Genomic DNA, 22,476 nt, shown 5'->3' with positions numbered 1-22,476 from the left:
TTTCAGTCTCTCGATGTGCAAAACTGATAGAGACATACCCCAAGCGACTTACAGCTGTAATCGCAGCAAAAGGTGGGCTGAATAATTTTGCCCACCCAATTTTTCAGTTTTTTATTTGTTAAAAAAGTTTGAGATATCCAATAAATTTCGTTCCACTTCATGATTGTGTCCCACTTGTTGTTGATTCTTCACAAAAAATTACAGTTTTATATGTTTATGTTTGAAGCCAGAAATGTGGCAAAAGGTCAAAAAGTTCAAGGGGGCCAAAAACTTTCGTAATGCACTGTACATATGAAGTGATATGGGAGACTAACAAAAAAAAACAAGACAAATAGCTTCTAGCATACAGCTGACATACAACACTACAAACATTTGTGCTACTCATTCTATATGTGAGGGATCAGCCTCAGCAGCAGTTAGATCACTTTTAAGGCATCTTCACCAGTCAGAAATGGTCTGGCAGAGTGATGTCACAGCTTATATTGAATATAGGGCTTTAAGGAAGAGGCTAGTCCTGGAAACACGTTACCCTATTGGATCTTCACCTTCTCCTACCACATGATACCATGCAATGTGGACTTAATGACACTGTACTATGTGATGCGCTTGTTACAAATGTCACCTTGCGAGTATAATACTTACCATTTATTACATTACTAAAGTAATGGTTATAGGATAATGCATTAGGTCTGTGCGCCTTGTCTTTTCGTGGTTTTAGGATTGGATATAGGGCAAGGACCCAACAGCGAGAAAAGAGCTCTAGAAAAGGCTTCAAACTGCTTATCAGTTGGGTCCATAAAGAGACGCATCCTCTACTGGAATGGTAAGCGTCATGTTAGGGTGGTACACTGCCAAACCCACAGAAGGAATAGATCACTTCTGCACAAAATCCTCATTAAGTAGATACAGAGAGAGTATGTTTTCTTTTGGGGGGGGGGGGGGGGGGTGAAACAGGATGTATCCAGTCTCCATAAAAAACATTGGGAAAAGCGAGTGCAAAGGAAAGTCTTTGTGGTCTTAAGAATGCTAAAAGACCCAAGGCTGGACACAGCACTGGTAGAAGCAACTAGCCGATCCTCTAGTTTCAGAGTGGTGTGAACTGCATCAATAAGAGCCAAAAACTGTCTCCTTTAATTTGGGAGTAATAGCAGAGCACTCCTTAGGGGCAACCTCATCAGTAAAGAATTGGCCTGACCCAGAGTCTTTGCAGCCAATGGTTCAGAATGCCACTAAGGCTGCAGGCAAACTCTGTAGAAGAGGTCACAGGAGCACTCTTGTGGTCTCTGTGATCAGAGTAAAGTAGGGTACACACTATGAGAAAATCAAAAGAAAAATGCTGTACAAGGAGCGATTCATCGATTTTCGTATAACTTTCGACATCGGATTCAGACTTTCCAAACAAAAATTTCCGAAGGGACAAACTCCAAATTTTCTCTCGTACTTGAACAGAAAGAACGATTTTTGTTTAATGCATACAATTATTGTACAAGAAAAATTGCATACGAAAGAGATCGCATGATCAGAAACAATAAACAATAGTCAAAAAAAAAAAAGTCTGAGAATTTTCGTACAATTAGTACCATCCTTGGTTTTGACCTGCTGTGAAACAAAAACTAGACAATCGTTTGTATGATTTTCTTATAGTGTGTACTGGGCTTAAGTGAAATACTGGTTGATTTTGGTCATAAAATCTTGCATGAATGTGGAAAAAACAGCAGAGAGGGGAGAGGGTCCAGTCACATCCACTGGAGCCAAGAAGCAATCCAAGCATGGAACAGACTCTAGGAGCAAAGAAGAACATGATTCCAGGCTGCAGACGTTGGCACCATCAGTGGGTGTGCTTCAAGCAGCCCTAAAAGCGTTAGTAGAATGTAAGCTGGGGGCATCAGGTACAGAGGGCCTTAACACCCATGTTAGTATTTATGATACTGACTTGTAGTGCATCTACCATTGGTTAGAACTTTAAAGAATCAACTTTGTATCTTTGAAAGACTAGGTCTTCCTTTCTCCATCTCTATATTGAAACTATGTACATGCATGTTTAAAAGGACAAAATCCTATATTTAGTTTATACATTGGGTTCTAGTTTACTTAAGTTCAGCTGTAGGAAGGAGTACTCGGCCAGCAGAAAGGATTGCTTAATTTCTATACCACAGAGAGACCGGTAGAAGATTCCCATATAATATAGATCTTTGTTTGCGGACCATAAAAAGAACTATGTAAAGTGTCTAAATCGTGGTTTTGTATATATGTGGATTGTCTAATGAACAACTCAGACAGCAATTTCCACCTGAGGTGTCTCACGTGATACTATGTTATTTCACAGGCTAAAGAATAAATCAAGCCAGCTAAGGACATCACCCTGGGGTAAGCTAATTTCTCAAGAGTCCTCAGGTCAACTTAACGGACAGTAACACCCCTTATGTCTAGAAACAAACTCGTTATGACTGCATGACAGTAAAGCATCCTAATGACAGTAACACTTATTAGCATCATACATTATATACCCAAGCAGCAGTGTCCAATACCTGATTCTTATGTGGAATATAAGGACCAGAAGCAAGGCTCAGGAGCAGAAACTCTCATTAACAAGTATGTATCCCATTATGTGACCAATATGAAAAAACGCTTCAATTGGTTAAACATAATATATACTTAATCCTATCACCTACTATACCCACAGATATGGTGGACATAACCTCCTTGATAAAGGCATCATGCCGAAACGCGTAGGCAAAAACCAGGATACTCTCCCTATAGATCCGACGCTATACAAGAAGCGTGGACAGATAGAGAGATATACCACTGTCACCAATTCCTTACTTTTATTCACTACCACTCATGGGTCTATAACCTATACACCCAATGTATATACTTTTCTTTTTCTATATATATTTATCATGTTTGTATGTTATTAAACCTTTCAATAACTTATATAAAACCTACAAACAATGTATTAGCCCATAAAGTCCCAAAACCTTTGGCCTGAGGCACCAATTTCCTTTCCAAATACCCTCTCGGGATGATGGCTAAACCGAACTAAAACGTTTTTTGGGAATCGCACACCTACAACAATGACAGTAAAGCATCCTAAAGGCTCAGGGAAAGAGACAAGGCTACAGGTACTCACAAAACCTTAAGACATGACATTACTTTAGCTCAACTGCTCTATCCCAAATTCAATGGCTGGAAACCGGTGCTCTGGTTGGGATGTTTAGTCCCCAATGTAGACAATCCATAGCAAATCAGTACTCAGTGTACTCTTCATGAAGAATCTTTTTTGGCTACATATAAAATGACACAGTATACAGAGTGCTAATGCGTTTCGGCCAATGCTCCGGATAATTCCCTTGGGGCAGGGCTTGCTGGATGAGATAATGATGCTCAGGAAAAGCAGAGGATCTGTAAAAACCATAGGAGAACTGCACAAGTATACAAAGAGAATTATATTTACACATGCTGGTTATATTTGGTGCAGTTTATCACCCTTGTAATGGGAGTGTCATTCTGTATTTTTGGAAAATCAAAATCTAGGATAAAGTACAATGTAGTGTTTTTTCCTATTTGGCGCTGAGCAGAAGAAAGAGCTAAAGAGTGCTTTAGAGGGGCAGTGCCCGAATTATTGGGACGAGGAATTGGCTTATAACCAGGGTTCAGAAAGAGGGATTAATATCAGGAAGAACCATCAGCAAGGCCACAGAGATATTATATGTCCGCTAAGGGAGAGACACAAGCCTTATATGATCCTACATAGCGTGTAAGCTAATGGAATCCAGGTGAGAGCACAGCTGGTGGTGGTCACACAGGAATATGGAGGATTAATGTGCACGATTGCTGGTGAAAACATCACAAGAATTTTGAGAGACTTTATCATAGTTTTATTATATATTATTTTTGTGTACATATATGTTTTGGTTTCTGTTTATTTAAGCACCAATCACTACTATCTTTCACTTATCTTTAGAGTTGCAACTAACGATTATTTGGCAGATTATTGTTTCGATTAATCGGATAATAACCTTAAAAAAGTGTGTTTTATAACTAATGCCCCATACACACGTGCAGATTATCTGCAGACTTTTGTCTGCAGACTTACCAAAACCATATAATATGAGGTCAAACCTAAACACTTTCAATTTGTATGCAATCCGGCAGGCCCTTGCACTACATAGAAAAGGTAAGTCTGCAGACAAAAGTCTGCAGATAATCTGCACGTGTGTACGGGGCATTAGTTAAAAGAAGTATGGGTTTCTATTTTTTTCCAGAACCATACCTACTTAGGTGGATGCAGTATTGGTCCCAAGGCGCCTCTACACTGAGAACAGAGCAATCAAACACCGATTGCTCGGTTCTCACAGCTCCGTGAGCAGAGAGCTGCTGACTCTCAGCACTCGCTCACTGGATTGCTGGGTTGTGAAGAGCTGGGAGCGTCTAGCTCAGGCCCTCACCAGGTCACTAAGAGGCTGAGCTGGTGTCAGTCCAAGGATCTGGCGGATTCTGACTCCGTGGTCATGATGACGCAGAACCTCGACCGACTTCTGTGACGTCAGCAGAGAACGGACTTCTGTTTGCTCTCTGCTGAAAATGGGTCACAAAGAAATTGCACTCCTGTGATCCATGTGGGAGATGTACAACCAAACGAGCTCTGGCTATACTTCTCCTTTTTAATATGTAAAGTTTAAAAAAAAAGGCAATTTATTCTTAAAATCTATATGAAGTGGTAAATATAAATAACTAACTATATGGTTACATAGTTAGGTTAAAAAAAGACACAAGTCCACCTGGCTCAACCAGTAAAAAACAAAAACAGTAAAGAAAACCCAACCATACAATCCCATATACACAATCCTCTACCCGCAGTTGATCCAGAGGAAGGTGAAAAAACCCCAGAAAAGCATGATCCAATTTGATACAGCAGGGGAAAAAAATCCTTCCTGATCCCACTGAGAGGCAATCAGATATTCCCTGGATCAATTTTACCTATAAATATTAGTACCCATTTATATTATGTACACCTAGGAAAGAATCCAGGCCCTTTTTTAAAGCAATCTAGTGAGCTAGCCAGAACCACCTCTGGATGGAGTTTAGGTTAGGGAGCAAAATCTCAAAACCACTCTGAGAATAACAGACAGAAGAGATAATTATACTATTAGCGGTTGAATCTGGTAAATATCATCAGACTCGGACATCAATTTTTTTTATTTAAAGAAAAAAAAAAAAAATTAAAGACTGTTGCTAATTTTCAGACAGAACCGTAATATATTATGTATGACCGACTCCCTTGTCATAGGCTGGTGGCTTGATAAAAGCTCCAGGTGCCTGCTGTCCATACAAAAACAATGTCTTCCTTCAAAAAAAATTTAATTTTACATTTTTTTTCATTTTCGTTTGATTTTCTAATCAATGGTGGGGTCAAATCAACATTAGTTTTCTACCACAGTGACTGGAAATTTTGAAGGAACAGAATAGAAAACTTGTTGGTCAAAAAAATTTTCAGACATTGTATATTGGTTTTTGTCCAGAAATTACATTAATTTTAAAATCGAATGTTAAAAGCAAGTTAAACTTTCAAACAACATTCTTTCATTCAGGGAATGTACAAAGATTTTTCGTATGAATAGACTCGTCCGAAAAATCGATACATGTATGTCCAGCATAAGGTTCGGTTCACACCTATGCTGTTTGCTTTTGATCCGTTTCTGCAGTGCTTTTTGCATTTTCGCACACGCGATTTTGCTGCAATTTGCGTTTTTGCATTGTTAATGCTTTTTTGGCCAATTTGTTGTTAGGCAGATTAAACAAACGCAAATTGCAGGAAAAACGCACTACATGCTTTTCTGCAGCTTCTCCATCGAAGTCTATTGAACCAAAGAAGCAAAAACAAATTGGCTGACCAACTAATCGATTATGAAAATAATTGACAACTATTTTCATAATCAATTAGTTGTCGATTAATCGATTAGTAGTTTCCACCCTACCTATCTTATCTATCACTTAATATCTTTGTACATCCACAACCATCTGTTTTCAATTTCTATATTAAATCCTGAAGTTATATGTTTGCACATTATTTCTTGCATAGAATAGGCCTTTTCACCAAAAACCTTACAAGGTCCAGTCTAATGGGATAATAATGCTATAGTATGTTGCCTCAGTGCTAAGCTACACATTACAATTAATTTCCCAAGGCAAGAAGAATGTAGAAAGGCAGGAGGCTGATGTAACCCCCCCCCCCCCCCCCCGACGTCTCATCTCTGGAAAAAGCTCTGGGTTGGGAAAACCTGGAATTGTGATGGGTCCCTCTCCTTCCTAGCTGTTCTCCAATTCGCCACCAGGGCAGAAAAGAGGACCTCAGAACTAGACTTGGGAAGCACCTAGTAATATGGGACAAAATACTGCACACACTTTGCCCAATGAGGGGCAGAGCAGTACTCTTGTCGAGTCTCTGCACAATTGAGACTACATTTTCTAACATTAATCTCTTTGATTTCTAAGTTACTCTGCACACACGCGATCAGTCTCCCTATGAGGGCTTTAGCGAGTAACATCCTTCCTACAGATAAATCCCTTATTAGTCGCTTTTTTGGAAGACCGTTGTGCAAGTTTTTTCACTTTAAATATAACCCAGCAGGATTAATCTCATTAGATAATTTTTTAACAATCCCAAGAATATCCAGTGATAGTGCTAAGAGAGTCTCTCCATAAGATCTAGTAGCATGTAAAGTCAAACAGGATATGAGGCTTAAAGACCTCATCCTGGAAAGAGGGGTACAGCTGGATATAGTTTCTATATCAACTCCACAAAATACAAAGAAACCCACTGAAATAATTGTGCTAGGGCACCTTATCTGGGACTAACTGATTAGAGATCACTTCAGTACAGCCTAGGTACCCACTTGGGACAGAAGATTAACGAATTCCCCACAAACTGTACCTGGAAGTAGGTGTAATAGGAGTAGATCCTGTTAAACTTTTTAAACTGTCCCAAAAGCTAGGTGGTTGCAATCTTTTAATTGACTGTCATGAAGCATGTGATTTAATGGAAACATCTGTGTTCATGTTTCTAATGGGAAAGCATCACTAACTTCACAGACATGCATCCCCATAGTTGTATTGGGATTTTTTTTTTTTTTGAAAATTCGTTTTATTGGTTTTGAAAAGAACAACATACAAAACATAGCAATTGGGCATTCCCTGGCTCAACAACAAAAGAAGAAAAGAGAAGACAAAAAAACAAAAAATAAAACACACAGCAACAAAAAAAAAAAAAGAAAAAAAAAAAAAAGAAAGCAAAAACAACCCCAAACAAGGCTGCACCCAACTGCTACTTCATAAGGGTGTTCAACTCATAAGGATCCCGGTGACAGGAGCAATTCGTTCACTGCGTGAAGGTCCAGCAGTCCAGTAGGAAAACAAAAGAACAGAGTCCACTGCATGTGGGGGAAACTATTGGCAACAGCAATTACAATTAGGGTCCCTGAGTCGACACAGCGGATTGTTTTGGGATTTTAAATAAGGTTTCCACAGGGGGTGCGGAAAATCATCAACTGTCTGCCACCCTATTGTTTTAGCCTATAAAAAGAACTATTACCTAGCAGCACTCAGCCGATGTTTTCATTTGCTTAAAATGCACATACTTAAAATTATAAAATGTTTCCCCTATGAGAAAGAAAATCATCGAAGTCTGTTTAGAGATATGTAACTAGCTCGCTGTTAGTTGTTACAACTGCAGTTATTCATTCTTTTTGCAGGAATATCTTAAAACAAATGAATTTCCATTATAGGCTCATGCACACAGGTGTATTGTATTTACAGAGGATCTTGCAGACAGCAAATGGTTTGTAACTTAGACCGTGGGCTGAACGAGAGAACGTTTTACCTATGCTTGGTAACACAAACACAGCCATGTCAAATGAAGAACAAACTTTACAAGCCATTCATAACCTCATAGCTACACACCGAAAGACATTCCAACAATAAAATAGGAACATGTCAAAGAAATATGGAGGTTGCCATTGCCATCCTCCTTCTGGAAATGCTAGTTGCTTTGCTTTCATGCTGATCCTATGGGATCTGAAACAAGTATGCAGATCAGACTTTACCCAATACATACTTTTTCAGGGCCAGGATGTAGAAATTATCATCATCTTCTCTCTGCACTCACAAGCATTTTTATCCCCCAGCAATCCGGGTTACACAACAGAACGACTTTCATGATAATGCAGTAAATCATATAAGGCAAGTAGACATGTGAAATACTCATTGTTAAAAACGTAGGGTTTTGCCAACTGTTTAACGCTTTCGCTGCCAAAGCCATTTTTTCTCTATTTTTTTTACGCATCCTAAAATGCACATTTTAGGTCCAAAGGTTATTTAAATCCCAAAACCCAAAAAAATACAAAATGAGGTTCTATTGAGCAAATAGTTACCTAATATGTGGTAATTTACTGGTAAAGCACCAAAAAAACGATGGTACTAATTGTCCCAATTGTGTATAAGCGGTGCTTTAACCACTTAAGCCCCGGAAGATTTTACCCCCTTCCTGACCAGGGCCTATTTTGCAATTCGGCACTGCGTGATTTTAACGGACAATTGCGCAGTCGTGCGACGCTGTACCCAAATGAAATTGACGTCCTTTTTTTCTCACAAATAGAGCTTTCTTTTGGTGGTATTTGATCACCTGTGCGATTTTTTGATCATGCGCTATAAACAAAAAAATAGCGACAATTTTGCAAAAATAACAATATTTTTCACATTTTTTTTTATATGAAATTCCCCCCAAAAAATGTAAAAATCAACATTTTAGGCCAATTTGTTTTCTGCTACATATGTTTGGTAAAAAAAAAAAAAAAAAAAAGCGTATTTTGATTGGTTTGCACAAAAGTTATTGCGTTTACTAAGGGAAAGATTTTTGTCATTTTTGTTGTTTTTTTTTAAACGAGTAATGGCGGCGATCTGCAATTTTTTTTGCGGGACTGCGACATTGCGGCGGACAGATCGGACCCTTGACTGACATTTTTGACACTTTTGGGGGTACCAGTGACATTACTACAGTAATCAGTGCTATACATATGCACTGTTACTGTAAAAATGACACTGGGAGGGAAGGGGTTAACTTTATTGGAGAGGGAGGGGTTAAGTGTGTCCCTAGGGGCGTGCTTCTAACTCTGATTGGATGTGGCTGTGTGTGTAACAGCAGAGATCAAAGGTCCTACATAGCAGGACCGTATGATCTGTGCTGTTACACAGGGGAGAATGACAGGCGGCTTTGTTTACATTAGCCGCCTGCCTTTCTCCCACTGTATCCGATGATCGCGAGTGACCGGCGAACATCAGGTACGCCGGTCACACGCGCGGGCTGCACGCTCGCCCCCTATTGGGTCACAGGCTAGTGACGTACCGCTACGTCACTTTGCCTGTGAGGGGCTGACCGCCGCCGTATATAGTCGGGCGGCGGTCGGCAAGTGGTTAAAAGCACTTACAGTATCATCAGTAGAGATGGGCTCGGGTATGTCAGCTTCCTGGAGGGATCGGCCAGGTGGGTTGAAATTAGGATCCTGAACACACCTGAGCCCATCTCTAATCATCAGTAAAGGGTTAGGCCCCTTTCACACAGGTGGACCGTTCAGATCCGCCTGTCAGTTTTTTTGGCGGATCTGAACGGTCCCCACATGCATCTCTATGGGGCATCGGATGTCAGCGGAGACATGTCCGCTGACATCCGATCCGATCTGTCAAATCTGGACGGATGGAAACCCTATTTTCCATCCGTCCAGAGGATCGGATGAGAACGGACCGACGGTCCGTTCCCATCCGATTCCCCCATAGAGATGTATGGGGCTCTGACAGCTCGATCCCTGAGATAAACGGAGTCCGCCGACGGAGCGGAGTGTGTGAAAAAGCCCTTAAGGCAGGGGCGTAACTACAGGGGTTGCAGGGGTTGCAATTGCTACCGGGCCCCATGCTCCAGGGGGCCCGGTAGCAAACCAGTGGGTGAACTTCCAGGATCTCAAAGGTCACACTTGCGACCGGGCCCTGGCATTGCACCACTGTGGGGAGGCCCCAAGATTGCAGGAAGGGGGCCCACTGCAGAACTTGTGAAAGAATCCTGCTGCGGGACCATAATAAAAGGCCATGCAACGAGAGTAAAGAGCCCCAGGATCAGTGGGAAGAGCCCCGGGCTTGAAGGGAAGGGCCCCGGCCAGGGGTCTGGGGGGCCCTTCATGGTTTCTTGCATCGGGGCCCTGAAGGTTCTAGTTACGCCTCTGCCTTAAGGTAGTTGTAAAAGCTGAAGGAGTGAGAAGTAGGGCTGGGTTCACATATGTGCGGCCACAGTTCCTAGTAGTGGATCTGATGCATTACTGTTCACCGGTTCAGGTGCAAATCAGGTCTGAATTTCTGCCTGAATTCGCACCTGAAACAGACCCAAATATGCATTGAAATGTGGACTGCGGCCGCCCCGGACCTTTGGGAATTGCGCTATAAACAAAAAATGAGTGACAATTCTGAGAAAAAAAAATATATATATTTTTTCACTTTCTGCTATATAACATTCTCAAAAAAAATTTAAAAAATCAAATTTTTTCATCCTTTTACGACAATTTGTATTCTGCTACATATTTTTGGTAAATAAAAATCCCAATAATCGTATTTTAATTGGTTTGTGCAAAAGTTATCGCGTCTACAAACTAGGGGAAAGATTTAGGTCATTTCTATTTATTTATTTTTGTAATAGTAATGGCGGCGATCTGCGATTTTTAGCGGGACTGCGACATTGCGGCGGACAGATCGGACCCCTAACTGACATTTTTGACACTTTTGGGGGGACAAGTTACACTACAGTAATCAGTGCTAAAAATATGCACAGTTACTGTAATAATGACACTGGCAGGCAAGGGGTTATCCCAGGGGTGATCAAAGGGTTAAGTGTGAGCCTAGGGGTGTGTTTTCTAACTGTATGGGGGAGGGACTTGTGGAATCAAAACAGAGACCTGTGATCCTAAATAGGAGGATGTGTTCATTCCAGAGAAAACAACGGTCTGCTGTGTATACAACAGCAGACCGTTGTTCTCTCTTCATGTGGAGCGTTCGTGGGTGCCCGGCGGCAATCTCTCGGCCGTCAGCCCCGTGAATCAGCTTCCCCGCTGCCTAATGGGGGCGGGCGCACGCGCCACCAGGAGCGTTCCCGCGCACCCTCCCGCGAACCGCCGTACAGCCTGCCGGAGTATATCAGCGGGGGCAGTCAGCAAGTGGTTAAAGAAATACTTGTTTACACTAATGTTATTGTATCCACTATTAATAGATGAAAATGTTTTAAAACTGCAGCTAAACTCACTAAATGCACCACAATTGTAGTCAAATCTTTATAACATTGCCACTCCTCCTACCTATCCCACCGTACCTTTAGTGTCACTTACAATTCTACTTCCTCCTCTGCTCTCCTCTTCCTTTCTATGTCAGGCAGTGGCGTACTAATAGGGGGGGCGGGGGGGCAGTCCGCCCCAGGTGCCACACATTAGGGGGGTGTCAGGGAAGATCAGGGTGACACCCGGGGCCGGCCGCCAGACTGCTTCCACCGCGGAGGAGGAGGAACTGTTTAAAGCAGAGAGGATGTGAGAGAGACTCACTGTCACTCCCGAGCCCTGAATACACAGCGATCGGCGCTGCCGCAGTTTACTGTGCTGGTTAATGAGAAGGCGATTGGTTGCTAGGACCGCCTATCAACCAATCACCTGCTCATTAACCAGCACAGTAACTTCTGCAGTTCCCGCCGAGGCGCCGATCACTGTGTATTCAGGGCTCAGGAGTGACAGTGAGTCTCTCACATCCTCTCTGCTTTAAACAGTTCCTCCTCCTCTGCTCTCCTCCTAAAAAGGTAGGGGGGGGGGGCTTTGTATTATAAAGGGGTTATTTTGAGGGGGGGGGGTGACTTTGTATTGTAAAGGGGTTATTTTGAGGGGGGGGGTGACTTTGTATTGTAAAGGGGTTATTTTGAGGGGGGGGGGTGACTTTGTATTGTAAAGGGGTTATTTTGAGGGGGGGGCTTTGTATTGTAAAGGGGTTATTTTGGGGGGGGTGACTTTGTATTGTAAAGGGGTTCTTTGGAGGGGGGGCTTTGTATTGTAAAGGGGTTCTTCTGGGGAGGGTGGCTTTGTATTGTAAAGGGGTTCTTTTTTTGGGGGGTGGCTTTGTATTGTATAGGGGTTCTATGGGGGGGGGCTTTGCATTGTATAGGGGTTCTATGGGGGGATTTATTGTAGAGGGGTTCTATTGGTGGGGGCTTTGTATTGTAAAGGGGTTATATTGGGGGGCTGTGTAATGTAAAGGGTTGTATGGGGGATGGGGCTGTGTAATGTAATGGGTTCTATTGGGGGTCTGTGTAATGTAAAGGGGTCCAGGGGTAAGGGGGCTGTGTAATGTAAAGGGGTCCAGGGGTAAGGGGGCTGTGTAATGTAAAGGGGTCCAGGGGTAAGGGGCCTGTGTAATGTAAAGGTGTCCAGGGGTAAGGGGGCTGTGTAATGTAAAGAGGTCCAGGGGTACAGGGGCTGTGTAATGTAAAGGGGTCCAGGGGTAAGGGGGCTGTGTAATGTAAAGAGGTCCAGGGGTACAGGGGCTGTGTAATGTAAAGGGGTCCAGGGGCTGTGTAATGTAAAGGGGTCCAGGGGTAAGGGGGTTGTGTAATGTAAAGGGGTCCAGGGGCTGTGTAATGTAAAGGGGTCCAGGGGTAAGGGGGCTGTGTAATGTAAAAGGGGGTCTCCATACATTTTATACGTGACACGTCAATGTTCGTCGCCTGGGGGGGGGGGGTGCCAGATATAGGATCCGCCCCGGGTGCCAAATGCTCTAGGTACGCCCCTGATGTCAGGGTCCCCCAAGGTTCTGTTCTTGGACCTCTCCTATTCTCATTCTACACCTCCTTACTGGTCATCTGATGACACCTAAATCTATCTCAATAGCCCTCAGCTCACAACATCATTCTCCTTACGCAACGCTAATTAACCACTTAAGCCCCGGAAGATTTTACCCCCTTCCTGACCAGGGGGTATTTTGCGATTCGGCACTGCGTGACTTTAACGGACAATTGCGCGGTCGTGCGACGCTGTACCTAAACGAATTTGACGTCCTTTTTTTCCCACAAACAGAGCTTTCTTTTGGTGGTATTTGATCACCTGTGCGATTTTTTGATCACGCGCTATAAACAAAAAAAGAGCGTAAATTTTGCAAAAATAACAATATTTTTCACATTTTTTTATATGAAATTCCCCCCCAAAAAAAAGTAAAAATCAAAATTTTTTAAAATTTTCGGCCAATTTGTTTTATGCTACATATGTTTGGTAAAAAAAAAATCGCAAAAAGCGTATTTTGATTGGTTTGCGCAAAAGTTATCGCGTTTACTAACAAAGGGAAAGATTTTTGTCATTTTTGTTGTTTTTTTTTTTTAACGCGTAATGGCGGCGATCTGCGATTTTTTTTGCGGTACTGCGACATTGGGGCGGACAGATCGGACCCTTGACTGACATTTGTGACACTTTTGGGGTTACCAGTGACATTTCTACAGTAATCAGTGCTATACATATGCACTGTTACTGTAAAAATACACTGGTTGTGAAGGGGTTAACTTTATTTGGAAGGGAGGGGCTGTGTGTGTCCCTAGGGGCGTGCTTTCTACTGTGATTGGCTGTGGCTTGAGCTGTAAGGACACTGATCAACGGATCTACATACTAGATCCGTTTTATCAGTGTCTTTACAGCGAGGAGAATGACAGGTGGCTCGCTCCCTAGACCCTCACAAGCTAGTGACGTAGCCCTACGTCACTTTGCCTGTGAGGGGCTGACTGCCGACGTAGATCGGCGTTAGGCAGTCGGCAAGTGGTTAATGCCTTGTACACACGCATCGATTATTGGCCGGGAATTTTCGGCCAACGTCCGATCGGCCGATTTTCGGCTTGTTAGTATGATGCTTTCGACAACCGACTCCGACTTTTCGTCCGAAAAAAATCTGGTGTGCAGGCTATAAAATTTTTGTTGGCCGTGAACACATGTCCGATTTTCCGTCAGTCAGTACAGATTTCGGCAGACAAAAATCTGATGAGCAAGACTGGGCATGCTCAGAGAAGAAAAAACACACGGAAAGTAAATCAGCACTTGACATCACTTCAGAAGTAGATTTTTGTTGGCCGAGAAAATTTGTGTGCAGTCTAGGCACATTCCAACCAACAAAACACCACTCTGGACAAAAGTCGAACGATCGGTCGGCTGATAATCGCTGCGTGTGTACGAGGCATTATAGACCGACATAAAAGCCTGGATGTCACACCACTTCTTCATACTAAATCTATCCAAAACTGAGCTGATTCAATTTCCTCCCCCACGTGCCCCTTCCCCTGACTACTCTGTCAAGATCGATGGCACAACTATCAGCCTGTTTCCGCATGCCAGGGTGCTAGGTGTAGTCCTGGACTCTGAACTCTCCTTTTAGCCTCACATCCAATCACAACATCTCCAAGATACGCCCCTTCCTAACCAATGACACCACAAAGCTTCTAATTCACTCCCTGGTTATTTCTCACCTCTACGCCTGCAATTACCTCCTTATTGGCTTACCTTTCCAGAGGCTGTCTCCTATTCACTCCATCATGAATGCTGCTGACAGACTCCTCCACCTTACAAAACGCTCAGCATCTGCTACCCCTCTATGCCAATATCTCCAGTGACTGCCACTCACCCAACAAATTAAATTCAAAATATTAACAACTTACAAAGCCATCCACAACTCTGCCCCCAGCTACATCACTTGCCTAGTCTCAAAATACCAATCAAATCGTTCTCCTTGTTCCTCCCAGGATCCGCTGCTCTTTAGTTCCCTTGTCACCTCCTCTGAAGCTCACCCCCAGGACTTCTCCCGAGCCTCTCCCATCCTTTGGAATTCCCTACCCCAATCCGTCTAACTATTGCCTACTCTATCCACTTTTAGGTGATCCCTGAAAACTCTACTCTTCAGAGAAGCCTATCCTGCCTTCACCTAGCAACTTTAATTTTATTTTCTCCATCAGCATATCCTCCATAGTTATTACTTTTTGTATCAATTGACCCTCCCTTTTAGATTGTAAGCTCTAACAGGCAGGGCCCTCTGATTCCTCCGATATTGAATTGTATTGTAACTGTACTGTCTGCCCTCACATTGTAAAGCGCTGCACAAACTGTTAGCACTATATGAATCCTGTATAATAATAATATTGACAATTCTTTGCTCCTAAAATTTTACAACCCCCCCCCCCCCCCCATTAAAAAAAAAAAATTCCTGTCTTTCAATCAAAATAATAAATTGTAGAAGGTTTTCTGTATAAAAATGGAACATTGTTAAATAATCTTCATCTCAACATGTACAGTAAATAATGCCACTCATATATAACTACCAAAAATCTTACATAAATAGGCTGTATATATTTGTGCAAATGCATAGTTCTGTAAATTTCAGTCTTTATCCACTTGCCGACCAGTCACGTTGACTGTACTGCAGCAAAGTGGCTCGTTATCGTCTGGCGACGTAGACCTACGTCACCAGACATTCCCCTCTCTCGGCGGCGCGCATGCGCTGCCGGAGGCTCGCTCCCGCTGTATTCAGTTACAGCAGGAGTCAGGCCAGGGGAGGAGCGGCGTTGATCACCGCCGCTCTTCCCTGATCGTCGGTAATCTAGTGTGGAAATCCGCCCGCTTGTGTAAACAGAGAGGGCGGATCTCCGAAGTGACAGGCAGGGTCAGATTGCAGGGTTCAGCATAGCTGAACCTGCGATCTGTCCCTGTGTCACTCAGTCACCTCCCCCCACACACGTCAGTAAGCACCAGGCATATATTAACCCCTCCCTCTCCAATAAAAATTAACCCCTTCCCTGCCAGTGTCATTTTTACAGTAACAGTGCATATGTATAGCACTCATTACTGTAGTAATGTCACTGGTACCCCCAAAAGTGTCAAAAATATCAGTCAAGGGTCCGATCTATCCGCCGCAATGTCGCAGTCCCGCAAAAAAAATAAAAACGTAGATCGCCGCCATTACTGGTTAAAAAAAACACCAAAAATGACAGAAATCTTTCCCTTAGTTAGTAAACGCAATAACTTTTGCGCAAACCAATCAAAATACGCTTATTGCGATTTTTTTACCAAAAATATGTAGCAGAAAACAAATTGGCCTAAAATGATAAAAAATTTAGATTTTTACATTTTTTTTGTGGGGAATTTCATATAAAAAAAATGTGAAAAATATTGTTATTTTTTCAAAATTGTCGCTCTTTTTTTGTTTATAGCGCAAAAAGTAAAAACCGCACAGGTGATCAAATACCATCAAAAGAAAGCTCTATTTGTGGGGAAAAAAGGACAAATTTAATTTGGGTACAGCATTGCACGACCGTGCAATTGTCTGTTAAAGTAACGCAGAGCCGAATCGCAAAATATGGCCTGGTCAGGAATGGGGTAAAACCTTCCGGTCATAAAGCGGTTAAAAATACGCTCATTGAGAATTTTTTTGTCAAAGACATGTAGCTAAATACATTTTGGCCTAAATATATGACAAAAATTGAATATATTGGATATTTTTTAACTGTCAAAGTAGAAAAATATTGTTATTTTTTCAAAATTTTTGCATTTTTTTTTTTATTAACATCGCAAAAAATAAAAAGCGCAGAGGTGATCAAATACCACCAAAATAAAGCTCTGTTTGTGGGAAGGATGGAAATTTAGTTTGGGTACAGCGTTGCACGACTGCGCAATTGTCAGTTAAAGTCGCACAGTGCTGAATCCGAATCGCAAAAAGTGGCCTGGACGTAAGACAGCAAAATCCTCCGGTGGTAAAGTGGTTATTCCTCTCTGACTTCTCTCCCTTCAAACCCCAGTGGTTGGCCACTCATCAGAGAATGTAGAGTCTACATTATTGGTTGAGTGCCCAGCCACTGAGGTATTATAATCAGAGAGGAATTAGGACCATATTTTATGGAAATATGTATTTATAAATATTTTATATACGTTTAAATGCAGTGAGATTTGGTTGTCGACTACAATTATTTGCATATTTTTTGCAGTTATCGGTTTATTGAACTTGTTTATATTGCTTGCATTATTTACTGAACGCAGTTAGGAATATGATCAGAGACTGCAGACGTGATACAGGAGATGGTCAGAGACTGCAGACCTCCCCCAACTCTTGGATGGAGTAAGATTATTTAGCACCGATTCATTTTTACACATAAATCCTGTTACAATGTATGCCAAAAGCTTAAAGCCCAATTTACCTTTAAGTTTAAATCCGCTTCCAGGTGCGTCAAAACAAAAAGGTGTGTAATGCCTTACAGATTGTTTTTTTTTTTAAGTCTGTCCCCTGCCAGCACGCTCTATGCATGGAAGCAGTAGTCTCTCTGCAAAGGTCAAACATACCCCCTGCCGATCAAACCTATAATTCTGCAATCAGCAAAATTGCATACTGAATAGCTCTAGCTCAGCAGGGAGCATATCAGACCTCTTCCCCACAGAGAGCAAGGAATCCTCTGCAGCATGCCGGCAGACAATATATCATTCAGTTAGGGTTTACATGGCTTTAAATATCTATAGTAAGGCTCCTTCCACACGGGGTGGGCTATGTTTGAGTCTGTCTGCTCAGCTGGGAATATGTCCACGGATCCCAGTTGAGCAGGCGGATGGCTGGTCCGTGTCCACCCCACTTATGCAGAGCGAACAGACACAGCCCACTGTCCTCTATGGGCGGTTGGATGTAAACAGACCGCCTGTCTGTTTACACCTGACCAGGCCATTCGAATCAATCTGCTAGAGGGATCCTCAACTGTCTGTTTTTAGCAGATAGGATTGGATCGGATCGGATGTTGGCGGGTGTAAACAGACACATGTTGGAGACTGGAGGGTACGATCGGGTCCACTGGAAGCACTGACTGGTGGACCCAATCGGTTCGCTAGTGTAAAAGAGACCTTACAGTAGACATGTTAATTTTATAACATCAACATTGCAGAAAAAATCTGAACAATAGTTGTTTTTGACAATCCAATATAAACTTACTTGAAAAATCTCCCCTCTTGTTGTGAGTTCTGCCTGTCTGTCTGACATCGCTTTCCACAACTTCCTTGATTCCCTGCATGCTTTGCAGCTTCTCCTCTGTTATATACTTGCAATTATCCCATATCCCATGGTACCTTGCCGCCTGCAAGCTGTGATTCCTGTACTGACTAGTTACTCAGATTATTATGAACATGCTATAAATATTTTAAATGCAACATGAAAATAAATATAATAAATATAAAGCCTTAGTTTTTTTTTTTTAATCAGCAAAGGGACAGTACTTACATTCAATGAGAAGTTTCCCCTGCACTGGAGGCTGCTGTCTGAAACATTCTTTTCTCTGTTTCCCCCTTACCCGCTGAAGTGGTAATCTTCTGCTCCAGGGGTTAATACAGCCATAGGACCTGTCATAGACACTCATCAAGACTATGCCTGCCCTACACCCCTCACCAAGTAGCAGCAGTCAGCTTGTGCCAGTCTTTCTTAGCCAGCCCCTGGCTGTAAAATAATAGTGATCCAAGTGGCTGTATAGCTGCCTGATCACTTTTACAATGCTAGCAGCGTAGTAACCCCTTCCTACACACCCACGTGGTTCCTGGGCTCTCAGCTGGAAGCGACAATGATTTTGCCACTTCCACTTTCTGAGCTGTCATTCTCAGGCTGATACAGCCAGGGAAGCATCTAACCACACAGGATCTGTGCTTGGTTAGATGCTTTGGAGGGCAGGGGAAATACCTGGTGAATACCTGTCATCAGCCCAATGCTATCACATGGGGGTGTGTTAACCCCTTGTTAAAGCAATAAAGGTAAAGTGATTGTAAAGTCTCATTTTTTTTTTTCTATTAAAATAACAAACATGTTATACTTACCTGCTTTGTGCAGTGGTTTTGCACAGGGCAGCCCAGATCCTCCTCTTCTTGGGTCCCTCTTTGGTGCTCCTGGCCCTTCCTTCTTGTTGAGTGCCCCCATAGCAAGCAGCTTGCTGTGGGGGCACCCGAACCGAGCTGCAGCTCCGCATATCCATTCAGACAGGGCGCTGCCATTCTGCCCCACCCCCTCCCTCTCCTGATTGGCTGAGTTTGATTAACAGCAGCAGGGGCCAGTGGCACCGCTGCTGTGTCTCAGCCAATCAGGAGAGAGAGTATCAGAAGGCTGAGGCACTCATGGACATCGTTGGATAGAGAGGGGGCTCAGGTAAGTATTAGGGGAGCTGCTGTACACAGAAGGTTTTGTTTATCTTAATGCATAGAATGCATTAAGACAAAAAAAAAAAACCTTCTGACTTTACAACCCCTTTAAATAAAAAAAATTAAACCAAAAATAATTAACTGAACACCCCCCCCCCTCCCAATTGCCCAGCATACACCATCAAATGCAAACACGTGACTGCATGTAAACTGTGATCACACCACACGTGAGGTATCTCCGCAAATGTTGGAGTGAGAGCAATCATTGTAGCACCAGAGCTCAGTTAACTATAAACTGATGAGCTGTAAAGGCTTTTAAAGCATTGCCTATGGAGACTTCTGAGTACCAGATTTTTTTTTTTACTATATCTCAGACGCATAGCATTTTAAGACCAGACAGGTTTGGTATCTGTTCACTCAATGCAACCTCATCTTTTATACTCTACCAAAAAATTGGGCATTATGTTGTGCTTTTGTGCACTAAAATTCATTTTATTATATATTTTCCTGAAAATAAGCATTTAATAAACAGTTGTGCTTATCTTTAAAAAAAAAAAAATAATATTGTGCGACATTAAACAAAATTGCCAGGACTTTTTATTCTACAGGTCCTCTGCTTTCAGGAAATATAAAAAGCTCAGGAATTTTGTAGATATAAATGCAGATATTTTACATATGTGCAAAAAACTGCTTTAGAGCCGAAGCAGTTAATATGAAACTAAAAAAAATAAATCTGTCATTTCTCTGTTTGGAAAGAAGATATTTGACAGGGAGGGATGTGAAGTGACAAGAATTACCTTCCTTGTTATCTGAATGCAGCACTGTGTTACTATCCATCTGCAACAAAAGAGAGCAGGTGATCATCTGACAGTAATGGAAGGTACATGTATGACATAGAGGTGAGAGAAGGCTGATGTGTACTTACCTAGAAGGAGGAGTGAGGGGCTTCCAGCCAGGGGGCTCAGCAGGGAGGAGAAGACAGCAGAGGAGCTTTAATATTCTTGCTGGTGATCAATGTGTGTGTACAGGGACAGCTGGGCTGTCAGGGGTTACTGTATACAGGCTCTCTCTATGTCCTCCATGCCTGAGAGGTAGACTGGGACAAGGCTGTAAGTGAAGGGGAATCTGCTCGGGCTAGTTAGCTCTCTGGGCTGACCTAGGTGACTCATTTTGCAGTGTGTGGGTGTGAGAAGGTGGGTGTCAGGGCTCCCTGGGTAAAGGTGTCACTCTGCATGGACCAGCAGCCGAACCCCCTCAGCTTAATGATGCAGGAACCCCCTTAGAAGAGTATGGGAACCGCCTGGCTGCATGGGGGACCCCTATCCTCCCATGGGAAGAATTCAGGGATACCAGAGAAAGGGCTTCTTCCTGACGCTTCCGGTCATATGATCAGCACAACTATTACCATAGAGATCGCATTGTCGCATGGGCACCATCTAGTGGCCGTTTTACAAACAACAATTCGGTATGAGGCTTTTCTGGGGACTTGTCATTGTCTCCCTTACCAGTGTTAGTTTATGCAGTTTTTTTTTTTAACCTCTTCACGCCTAAGGGTAAAGCATATGACATGTGGAATGTCTTCTGTAATACTCACTGTATTTGACCAAAAAATATTTCTATGCTAACATGTTGGCACATTCTTTTCTGTTTTTAGTATATAATGTATGTTGTATTTTTGAGCACATTGTCACTTTATTTAATACTTAAAGAAGATTTTTATATAGCGCTGTATTCTTATATATTTATTGTCAATTACAGTAAACCCCCCTCCATTGCGGGGGTTACGTTCCGGACCCAGCCGCGAAAAGTGAAATTCCGCAAAATAGAAAAACCCTATTAAAATGCATTGTAGGCATGTTTATTTTACTGTCACTGTACGTGTAAAAGCATTTTAAGGTCTTTAAACACACTTTTAAAACAATAGAAACTCATTTAAACACATAAAAGATACTGAGAGACATAGCAAGAGCTATGGAAAACACAAAAATATTTCATTTTTAATGATTTATATAGTAAAATAACAAAAAAATACAAAAAAAAAACGCAATATACCGGGACCGCAAAAACTGAACCGCGATGGAGCGGGGGATTACTGTACTTATACTTTTTGAGTGAGAATTTTTTTTAATATAGCTGCTGTATATTGCATATTTGCACAGTTGTTTGCTATACTTGCACGTTTTTATTTATTTAGAACTGTGTTGAAGCACTGAGTCACTTTATATATTTATTTATTTATTTATTTATTTATTGCGCTGATTATTTATTTTTACACATATGTTGTATTTTTGCACACTTTGAAATAAAAAGAGTTAAAAAAATAAAATAAACATATGACATGTGTTAGTAAAACTATACATATCATCACAACTACTTTGTGCATCCAGGTGGATTATACAAATTGGACTTCATTTGGTGGTAAATGGTAGATATCTCCTGATTTATTTATTTTTTTTATCGAAGGAAAACTGGCCCAAAAGAGTAAAAATATATATATATATATATTTTTTAAAATGTAGCTGTATATTTCTTGGTACTACCATAACCTTTCACCAAAGAACAACCCAATTATCCTGCCCCTGCCGATCACAGCGATAGCACATATGTCTAGGTTAGTTGTTTGTATGCGTAGTACAGACCAGAAACAATAGTGCATATTTTTTTTTTTATCCTACCTAAAACACACTGACACTAACTGACACTTATACTAATTATAAAAAAAATTCTGTCCAAAAAAAATACTGACCCTGACCCTGACCTAAACACTAACCCTGGCCCTGACCTAGATAAAACCTTGATCTAGGTATTTTTTTTATTTAATTTTTTTATTATTATTATTTTTTTTTTTTTACACACTTTTTTTTCTCTGCAAGGAGATCCATTCACAGAGAAAAAAAACATAAGGGCGGGCTTCACAGTGACTGATCACTGTATTAGCCAATCAGAGGCTATCACAGCATTCAGGTGACCCGGAATTGGGAGTTCTGGGTCCCAGTCATTAGTACGGGGCCCTGGGCTCTAAGTGAGACCTCAGTCTTTGTGCAGAACGCTCCCAGCCCAAAGGAAGATACACAAATATGCGACTTCACGGAAAAAAGCCCAGTCCAGTGGGGCTTCATATTTGTGTTATGTCAGCGTAAAGGGGTAATAAGCTAGTTTATCCATTCACAGAGAAAGAAAACATAACGGTGGGCTTCACAGTGACTGATCACTGTAATAGCCAATCAGA

At 41.9% G+C, this 22,476-nt stretch overlaps 1 protein-coding gene across 1 annotated transcript in view; it reads right to left on the bottom strand.

The window, feature by feature from the left end:
• Positions 1-20,632, bottom strand: part of WSB2 (WD repeat and SOCS box containing 2) — a 91,681-nt gene extending 71,049 nt beyond the window's left edge. Inside the window, exon 1 of the mRNA XM_082243456.1 lies at positions 20,045-20,632. Within this exon, the coding sequence (XP_082099582.1) occupies positions 20,045-20,111 (67 nt within the window). The 5' untranslated portion in view covers positions 20,112-20,632. The remainder of the gene's footprint in view (positions 1-20,044) is intronic.
• Between the last annotated feature and the right edge of the window lie 1,844 nt (positions 20,633-22,476).

Source organism: Pelophylax lessonae (genome assembly GCF_965119305.1).
Source record: "Pelophylax lessonae genome assembly, chromosome: 1".
Lineage (NCBI taxonomy): Eukaryota > Metazoa > Chordata > Amphibia > Anura > Ranidae > Pelophylax > Pelophylax lessonae.
The sequence above is the reverse complement of the archived record's forward strand: the minus strand, read 5'-3'. Positions and strand labels throughout refer to the sequence as shown.